The sequence below is a fragment of the Aythya ferina genome (assembly GCF_964211825.1).
Source record: "Aythya ferina genome assembly, chromosome: 5".
In the NCBI taxonomy this organism is placed as follows: domain Eukaryota; kingdom Metazoa; phylum Chordata; class Aves; order Anseriformes; family Anatidae; genus Aythya; species Aythya ferina.
The window spans coordinates 34,232,736-34,242,131 of record NC_140301.1 but is presented as its reverse complement, the minus strand read 5'-3'; the positions used below and the strand labels follow the sequence as shown (position 1 = coordinate 34,242,131).

The 9,396-nt window shown below is 55.1% G+C and overlaps 1 protein-coding gene across 1 annotated transcript; it reads right to left on the bottom strand.

Annotated features, from left to right (window-relative positions):
• Window positions 1–471: 471 nt before the first annotated feature.
• Window positions 472–9,376, bottom strand: LOC311438225 (ras-related and estrogen-regulated growth inhibitor-like). Its single transcript, XM_084522386.1, has 4 exons — window positions 9,179–9,376; window positions 3,465–3,521; window positions 2,641–2,714; window positions 472–2,163 (listed from the first exon to the last, which is right to left on the bottom strand). The coding sequence occupies exons 1-4, from the start codon at window positions 9,273–9,275 to the stop codon at window positions 1,678–1,680; spliced, it is 714 nt and encodes a 237-aa protein (XP_084378512.1). The 5' UTR covers window positions 9,276–9,376; the 3' UTR covers window positions 472–1,677.
• Window positions 9,377–9,396: the final 20 nt, after the last annotated feature.

Sequence of the window (9,396 nt, the reverse complement as noted above, 5' to 3'; positions counted from 1 at the left end):
TTTTGCTCTCGCCGTACACAGAGGCCTGGCTGTGAGCAAACCAGCAGCTCCCAGTGACGTTTCCCACTGCTGCCACTTCACAGATTAATTAAGATACCGGGAACAAACAGTCCCAAATTGTCCCGGACCCTCGACGGGGTTCATCTTCGCTCCACAGGAGGGACGCAGGTCTATGCCAGAAGTGCTGATTTAGTGGGATTTAGTTAAATTCTGGGCAAGAAAGCTCTTGGTTGAATGCAAGCAGCCCCAGAAAGCACCTCGGGGAGCCTTAAGGGAGCGAGGGGTGTCTGTGCAGTGTGTGATGCACTGTAGGGCCCCTGGTGAGCATCTCCACCCACTCCTTCCCTCTTGCAGCACCCTGGCAGAGCTGGGGGGAGCCTGGAGACCTGAATTTAAAGGCTTTGTAGCCCACCCTGAAGGCTGTTTTCTCCCTGGCAGGGAAACGTCTGAATGAGAGAGCACCGCACAAAATCACTGTCTGAGCTTTTATTGTCACAGGACGCAGCAGCACACAGTTACTTCTCAGAGGACACACACATGGCACGCCGTGGGTCTCCCAAAAAATGCACTTTTTGGATGGCAAAGCAGCACTCTGCATTGGGAGGGTGGGAGGAAGAGAAATCAGGCAGGAGCAGCTCAGCGGGAGGATGTGCCCCGGTGCTGACGATGCAGCAGCACACCCAAATTCTCTGGCCACAGCAATTTCCCATTTGGGATGGGGCAACTAATAAGCAGGTGAGGGACCAAGAACCATTTGCACCTCCCACTCTCTGCTCCGTTGCACCATGTCCCATGATTTGCACCCTGGGGACTCTCTGAGACACACTGTCAATGCTGAGCTGAGCTGCAGGGTGAGGGCATCACTAGAAGTTGCATCAGGAACAATATTCCCCTGGGATGGAGAAGCACGATCTCAGCCCGAGGTTGCAGCGTACATCAGCAGTGCAGCCTGCTTGGCCTCCCCACAGAGGCCAGCAGCCCCGAGTGAGGCGGAGACGGAGAGCAAGGGGCAGCCTCAGCCAGGAGCCCATTGCCCGGGCTTTTATTTACAGTGGTGTTAAAGGAGAGAGTGATAAGGAGCTTCAGATGTTGAAAAACACAGTTTTTGAGAAAAGCCAGAGGTTAGCAGGCTTTTTTCCCCCCGCTGTAAACAGATCTCTGCTTTCCTTCAGAACATGCCCGTGCTGCCAGCCCGTGAGCGAGGAGGAGAAGGGCTCCAGCAGAGCCCAAGGGACACGAGCAAACCCAGCGAGCCTCAGGTGGGGAGCAGGAGATCCACAGGGAGGTGTCGGAGATGGGTCTGGTACTCAACGAAGCAAATTGGTGCCTACAAGTGTTGACCCAACACCGCTGAAGCCAACAGGGATGATCTTTGTTGCTGACTTCAGCTATGGAGGAGGAGGAGAAGGGAGCAAAGGGGTGGGACAGAGGAAGAGCATCCTCCCTGCCGATGCAAAGCCTGTTTGTGGAAACCTACAGGCTTTTGGAGGCTGCTCAGCACCAATCCCACCCGCCCCACCTCTTAACTTTCCCCTCCCAGGAGCTCAGCCCTGGCCCACAAGCTGCCCTCCAGCCCCCGAGGAAGGTAGCTCCTCACTCCCCTGCGGGTGCCCCGGCAGGAGGACCCGTCCCCTGGTCCCGGCTTGTCCATCACTCCTGCCTCTGCCCTGGGGATGCTCACTCGGGGATGTAGTCCCTGAAGGAGTTAAAGCTGAGGCTCCGGCCCGCCGAGTTCAAGGTGGAGCTGGCTTGCATCTTGGGGATCTTCTCCATCACCTTTGACACTGTCCTCCTCTTGAAGGAGCCTGGGGAGAAGTGCCCCTGCCTCATGAGCTCCTGGTAGAGGGTGTTGAACACCACCACGGTCTCTTCATAGCTGTCCCGGGTGGAGATCTCATAGAAAGGAAGCTTCAAGGTTTTGGAGAGGTTTTCGCCGTCCTCCGTGGACACCATCCTGTCAAACTGCAAGTCCTTCTTGTTGCCCACGATGACCACGGGGGGCTGCTCGCTCCCACCGCTCCGCTTGGGGCTGGCGTGGATGTGGTTGATGAGGAAGCAGAGCCGCACGACCTCGTCAAAGCTGCACCGGTCTGTCACCGAGTAGACCACCGCAAAGCCATCTCCCCACTTGATCTTCTCCTCTATCTGCAGGGAGTCTTCCTCCTGGAGTGGCAAACAAGCCCCCGTTAGCACGAGAAGACCCCAACATCTTCTCAATACACACATCGCCAACTGCAACCACTGAAACCTCCCGTGAGGGCCCACCACCTTTATTCCTGAAGGGTTTTTGATGCTGGGATTGCACATGGCAGGGACTTGCAAGCAAGATCAGAAGGGAAATTTGTTGGACTGGACAAAGCGATGGGTGGAGGCTGCAACCAAACACATCTGATGTGGACAAGGGGAGGATGAGGGCCACCACGGTTGCAGGGCTGCATGGGAAGTCAGCACAGGACTCTCCATTCCCTACAATCATTTTGGAGGTAAACTCTCCAAAATGTCATTTTTCTGAGACAAACAACTCAATCGATATTTCAAACACGACAGATTAAGGCTAGTGGAAGAGCAGGAGTGTCCTCCGATGGCAAGTGAGGTTGCCCCGTCAATGTTTGCCGGGGTCAGCCAGCGGTGTGAGCTCACCTGCCCCGCCGTGTCAAGGATCTCAAAGTGCACCATCTCCCCATCGATGACAGCCATGTGCCTGTAAATCATTTCTGGAGGAGGACAGACAGAAAAGCACAGGGGTGAGAAGCCCTCAGGTGGCAAACAACAACCAAGGCTGCCTTGATGCAAACCCTGCTGGAGAAGTCCATTTTCACCTACTGTAACCCACAGCCTACATGGCCTCCAGCTCTAATGCAGCTCTTGCCCTGGCCCTGTCTCTTCCAGCAAAAAACATGCCATGAAACACCCCAAGCTTCATATTCCTCATTGTGTCATTGCCCTTGAGCTGCTGCTGTTTGAGCCTGGCAAAGCCCAGATTGCTGCCAATTTTATTTCAGTGCGTGGCTGAGTGCATTGAGCCCCACGGTGGGACTGAGCAGCAGGCAGAAAGGAGTTCCAGAGAGGAAAAACAGATTTCACTTTTTTGGGGAGAAAAATGTTGTTCATCATAGCACACAACCACTCTTTCTGGAACATTTCTGCTGGGATCTGACTTAAGTACCCCAAAAACTCAAATCCAACGCAAAACAAAACACAACTAGAGGACAGCAAAGCACTGGCCACTGATCCAGGAGATACCTCTTCCCAGCTACCTGCATGCTTGTGCAATGCTGATGTCCTGCCCCAGCAGCTTTTGCCTTAACAAAACACCAAAATAAAGAGGAGGGACACAAGAGCTGCCACGAGGACCAGTGGCTCTGACCAGGTTGAGGAGGAGCAAGCGAAGGTGGTGGGTTTGAGGGTGGTGCCACTGAGCGAGCAGCAGCAGCACCAGCAGCGAGGAAAAGGACTTCACCTACCTAGCGTTGGGTCATAGTCTCCAATGAACCTCTTGGTGATGAATCTTACGGTCAGTGCTGTTAATAAAAAGACAAAACAACAAACCCAGTTATGATTGTCAGAGCAAACTGTGGAGAAATATTGGCTGAGGGAGGCAGGAGGAGCAAAGATCTGCCTCAGCGGGGACCAGGAGGCGATATCCCAGCTAAAATACTTCCAGAGGACCCAGCACCATGCTGATGGGAATTCATCTGCCTTATACAAGGGCCAATACAGAGCAGGTGGGGCTGACCCAGGACATTTAGTGCTCTCCCCAGCAGAGGGGACACTGCTGAGATGCTCCAGGCAGAGGATGAAGTCTGTGCCCACATCAGACATCAGCTGTGAAAACGCCCTCCACGTCAACACAACTCAGCATCACAGCCTTGGAAAGCAGCAGCAGCCCCTTGGGACTCTGCTAACCCAATCTCTTGCCTGGCCAGAGCTCAGCAGCCTCTTCCACACTGCTGCTGTCAGAAACGTCCCCTCGGGGCACGTGGATGAAAAGTGGCTCCTGCCTGGTGGCCGGGAGCAAAGTGCAAGCCAGGGAAACCCAACCCCACAACCCCTGCCTTTTGCGTGCAGCTTACAGTCAGTTTTGATAAACTGCTCCTTCTGGCCCTGAATCCTACAGAGATTTATGCACGTGCTGAGCTTTATGCTGGGTGAGTGATGCCCTCGGTGGCCTCCAGCCAAGTGCTTTCCAAATGTGAGCTCAGTGCGTTGGCGAGCCACCGCAGGGCCAGGCTCCCCCTCTACATCACCACCGCTGGCGGTCTGACTGCCTGGATGGGTCTCACGAATCTCAGCCCTGTTTGTTTAACCTGACCCAGGCATATTGCAGGGAGGAATTAAAGCCATTGGCACCAAATCTGGTGAAATTTGTCTCAAAAGGGGTGTTGCAGGGCATGGCAAGCCGGGAGGGATGTACTGAGCAACTCTGAGTGGGGTCTTCTTTACGGCAGCAACGTGCTGCAGCAAAACAAGCTCTGGAAAGGCAGTGCGTGCAATTAAACTGCTCTTATCCGATTACCAGACCTCCCTGCAACACAGACAGGGAGATGCAAAGCCCAAATTACACTCTAGTGGCTGGCCAGGGTGGAGGTCTGCTGGTGCTGCAGGCTTGACCATCCAAACACGGCAAGGGCTGGAAAAAAATTAGGCAAAAGTCATGCCTCTTGTCACCTCTTTCCATCTAGCCAGATTGAGTGAGACAGAGCTCAGCTCCAGAGCACCCACAGATGCTCAAGCCCAAGCAAGGGCTTGTTCAGGGTGAGCTCTGCAAAAAACAAAACCAAGAAACCAAAAAACACCTCAATGAAGAGATTCCTGAAAGGGAAATAAGGTATGGCAAAAGCTTTCCCTTCGTGCAGAGCCTCTAGCTGGGGTGTTTCCAGCAGCAGGGATAGCAGATAGTGCTGGTGAATAGCCAGGAACAGGAAACAGGAAAAAAAGCAACAGCTCTTTGAGCACAGGCACAAGCTGGAGGTACCAAACACCCGCTGGCCTGCAAGGGGCAGGTAGGCAGCCAGAACTTACTTGTCGCTGCTAACAGAGCTCCAATGGAGGAGACAACCTCTGGCTTCTGGGGGGGATTTTCCATACTCACTTCATACCCACAGCCTCCACCACCCCACAAAAAGCTGTGAGGAGGTTGAGATGCTCTGGGAGACACTAGAGACCCAAGGATGAGCAGAACATGCAAGCCCCAATGCTCAGCTGGCGTCCATTTAGCAGGAACTGAGAACTTGCCCCCGGGGCTAGAAACTTTCTTCCTCCAGCAGGGGAAAGCCCTGGCACAGAGCCTGTGACTGCAGAGAGCAAGTGTCACCGGGGGACATTAACTCATTAAAGTGGCCCCTCTAATCCAGGATGGGATAAGTGCCAGGGCCCCAGGGTCAAGGGCTGGAGGTGGTTTGGTGGAGACCTGGCCAGGGACTTGTGTGTGTGCCAAGACTGATGAGAAACCCCACAGCTCTGGCTGATGGGGGTAACTAGGGAGCATAGTCTTCAACAGCAATACAACAAAGCTGTGGGGCTGACCCAGCAAGGGGGAGTTCCCAATGTGTTTCAGTGCCCTGCTCAGAAACCATCATGGAGCTGTGCCTTCCTATCAGCAGGAGCATCGGACCGTCTCAGACAGAGCCAGCCATGGGTGAGCTCCTGCAAGAGCCCTTTGTCTGGCCAAAAAAAAAAAAAAAGACAAACCCAAAGTGTTATTTTTGCACTTGGCTTCCTTTCCACGCTCACTCTCTGGACATCTTTTCAGTCCTTAGGAGCCGATCCATGCGCCCACGGCCACAGATGTTCAAAGAAAAATGGTCCGCGCAGCATCTTGTAGGCAACATCTTCTCAGTGCAGCTGCTGTGAAAATGCTCTGTTGGTGCCTCGGTGTGATTTTTGGTGCAGACAGAGAAAGGGTCTGGAGGCTGGATGGAGCACAGCTAATGTAAGTGATGCTTAAGCCCTTGAAGGTGGTTGTGATGGTAATGGTTATGGACGGGAGCGAAAGGCAGCAGAGAGGCTGAGAGATGGCTTGGAAAGAGAGGCAATAGGAGCAAAAAGTGAAATTGGTGGAAAATGAGTAGGAATAGAGGGCACCAAAAAAAAAAAAAAAAAAAAAAAAAAAAAAAAAAAAAACAGAACAAGTCAGGAGCTCAGAGCCCCAGGAAAGGTAGGATGAGGAGGCTGAGTGCAGGGCACCAGCACAGCAGGAGGAGGAAACAGAGCCAGGAGCGCAAAGGAAGAACAAAACACACCGAACCTAGGACATGGCATTAAACCCTCCTGGTTACAAGAAGCCGACAAAAAGCTCCCAGACAGCAGGACTGGTGTGCTCCCACGCCAAGGAGACATTTGCTTTTTGCCCACAAGCTCAGGAAGAGTTTGTCCCAGCCATTCGTCGTGTTGAATGTTGTCCCACATCTTATGCACGTGCCTGGCTCCTGCTTTGGGGATTCAGCGTCCTTCCACCTTCCAAGCAGCCCCTGAGTTTCAAACCCTGCCTGTCAGAGAAAGGATTTGATGACATAAACATGTCATTTAGCAAAATTGCTCTGCAGAGATAGCCAAGGACCCTGCAGGAGGCATGCAGCAGCATCCTTAAAGAGGGACCCAAATTGTCAGGGGGAGAGGGAGGCAGGTCAGTCCTGATTTCTAGAAAGCACCTAATCCCATGTCGCATGTTCAGCAGCCATCCGAAGCTGGTGTGCATGGTGTTGTATGAGAGGAGGAGCCAATTAAAATCATTAAAAATTGGCTCGGGTGCAAGCATTTGGGCAAAGCTGCCAGTCAGGAGAAGGGGATGAAGGCAGCAAGGCACGAGCACGTCCAAGCAGCCATATATGGAGTTTTTTTTTCCCCCATCTTGAACATAAATAACCTCGGAGAGGGCTCTCTTTGGAGAACCCTGGTGCAGATAAGGTTAATTTGGTCTCTCTACATGGTTAAGGGGATGCTGTGATGCCCAGCTAAGCCACGTTGCAAGGACTGGCTGGCCACCTCGGCGGCTGCCCGGTGCCCTGTGCGCCCACGTGCTGAGCTGTTTATGCTGCTGCATAGCACATCCCTCTTGTGAGCGGAGCAGCTTACAACATCAATTCATCTTTGGGCCGTGTTTCGTAAGCAGAGCTTCCCTCTGAAGTGCAGCAAAGTTTACACTGGCTAGGATCAGCAGCAGAAGGCAGGAGATAACGCCGGAGAAGGGCTGGATTTACAGCCCCCCGCAGGTGATTTATGCAGCCTGGATCTCACGGCTACTGATGGGGTTCAGCCACAGGCCTGTCCCCAAGCTCATCCCTGCTCAGAGGATTCAGGACCTCAGGTCGCTTTGTCCCACTTACGTGGGGCTGCTTAGATGCCTCCCTGGGAGGCTGGATTTGAAGTTTTCCAAACTGCCCCAGAGAGTCAAAGCGAGCTTCTTTCCCCCCTTTTGTAGCTGTCCAGATTTTAATTGCTCTTTAGATTAGAAACAAGTCGCAGGCCATGGCCCCTTCAGCCCCTAAACCTGGTTTCTGCATCCAAACCCAGCCATGAGGCTCTTTCCTTAAAGCCCTGGCAGCCCTTGGTGCCCTCTGTCCCGCTGCCAGGGGGATGCAAGCAGCTCGCCCGCATGGTGCTGCAGCCCAGGGCCTCCTGTCTGTCAGCACCGGCAGCTTCATGGCTGCAGGATGGGCTCCTGAGACCTGGCCTTCAACCCCACATGAACAACAAATCCCTCTCACCCTGACCAAACCTTCCGCAAGCAGATCCTTGAGCCTTGAAGTCAGTCCAGAGCAAAATGCCTGGGCTGCAAGTGGGACGAAACGCCAGCTGAAAGTCCGCTTCGATTCCCCCGATCCCCTTTCCCAAAACGGGGCACCCCTGCCCTTCTCACTCCTCCCTCTCCAGGCTCCATCCCAACACAGGGTCTTTTCAGGCTCAAGGCCCATTACCAGGGCATCGATGTGATGGTGCCACGCTCTCCCCAATGCACAGCACAGCACTCATGGGGACAGAGGTGGGGAGATCCCTGTGTTGAGGTGCTGTGACATCCCTCCTTTGGAAATTCGGCAGCAAGGGCAGGATGCTGCCGACACGTCCCTGTGGATGCTCCCGGTCCCTCCCTGCCTGGAACAAGCCAGGCATCGATCACCTCCCTCTGCCCTGGTCCCTGCAACCAGCACCCAGGGCCCCCTCTGCTCCTCCTGCTGGCAAGGATTTCGGCCAAGGCTGAACAACCCCCCCGTTCCTGTTCCCAGCTGGGCTGCATGGCTGCTCCTCCAGGTGAATTCGGCAGAAAATATTCCCACAGCTCGAATTTACCTGCCTGGAGAAAGGCAGGTGCGCTGCTGCTGAGTTTTGCCCAGTTTTTAATCACAGCAGACTTCTGCTTTTAATTCTCCTCTGAGAGCACCGGGCCTAGGGAGTCCTTATTTAGGCATTTAGCCTCAATATTCACTTTGATTTCTGGAGCGTGAGCTCCTGCTCTCTAACCGGGACCACGGCGGCACCTCTGTTCCAGCAAGCGGGGCAAAACAGCAAATTTATTTTTTTCCCCTAACCCCGGGAAAGAGGAAGGCAAGAGGCTGGACGGTTACTGTATATGGAAACGCAACGTGGACGGCACCGACAGCTAAAGCTGCTGGCAGCAAGCCTGGCGGAGGTGCCACCGCCACGGCCCCCGTTCAAGGTTGTGCCTTTGGTGGAGTTGCCCTGTTCCCAAGGACGTGGCAGCACTGTCCCCAGCCCCGGTGCTGCCAGGACTTCCCCTGTCAGTGACTGGCACCCTTGGGTGCTGCAGGAAGGGTGCAGGGGCAGCTGCCAGCCCTGCAGGGGGCAAAGGGGAGAGTTGGGTGCCCCCAGCTCCGCACCCCAAAATCCCCCACCCGTCAGCTACAGATGAAGAGTGCAGGGAGAGAGAGTTTGCCAGGAGGGAAAGTAAATTGCTCTCTTCTGCGAGGGGCTCCGCAGACCCCACTATTTCCCTACAGACACCCAGAGACCCCCAAACCTCAGCCGGGCGAGCGGCCCCCGCAGCTCCAACAGGACACCCCAAGCCAGCGCCCTGCTTGTAGAGCTGCCCAGCTGCAAACCCCAAAGCCGAGCGGCGACCCTCTTCCAAAAAAATCAAAGAAGGGGGGCTGAGGAACGAGGGGTTCCCCTGGGGACACGCTCCCCATCCCACCGCCCCGGCCGGGACCCCCCTCTTTCCTACCTGTCTTGCCCACCGCGCTCTGCCCCAGCACGACCAGCCGCAGGGTGCGGGCAGGGCTCAGGCTCACCGAGCGCCGCAGGGGCCTCGGGAAGCTCATGCCGGGGCTCCGGGGCTCCCAAACTCCGGGGCTCCGAGGCTCCGGGGCTCCCGAGCTCCGAGGATCCCAAGCTCCGGGGCTCCGCGCTCCGCCGGCCGCGCACCGGCGGCTCCGCCCCGGG

Excerpts from the sequence above, each read along its gene's own strand:
- LOC311438225 (XM_084522386.1), bottom strand. The coding sequence starts at position 9,275 with ATGAGCTTCCCGAGGCCCCTGCGGCGCTCGGTGAGCCTGAGCCCTGCC. Across the intron at positions 3,522-9,178 it reads GAGCGCGGTGGGCAAGACAG|CACTGACCGTAAGATTCATC; the intron begins GTAGGAAAGAGG and ends TTTTATTAACAG. Across the intron at positions 2,715-3,464 it reads AGACTATGACCCAACGCTAG|AAATGATTTACAGGCACATG; the intron begins GTAGGTGAAGTC and ends GTCCTCCTCCAG.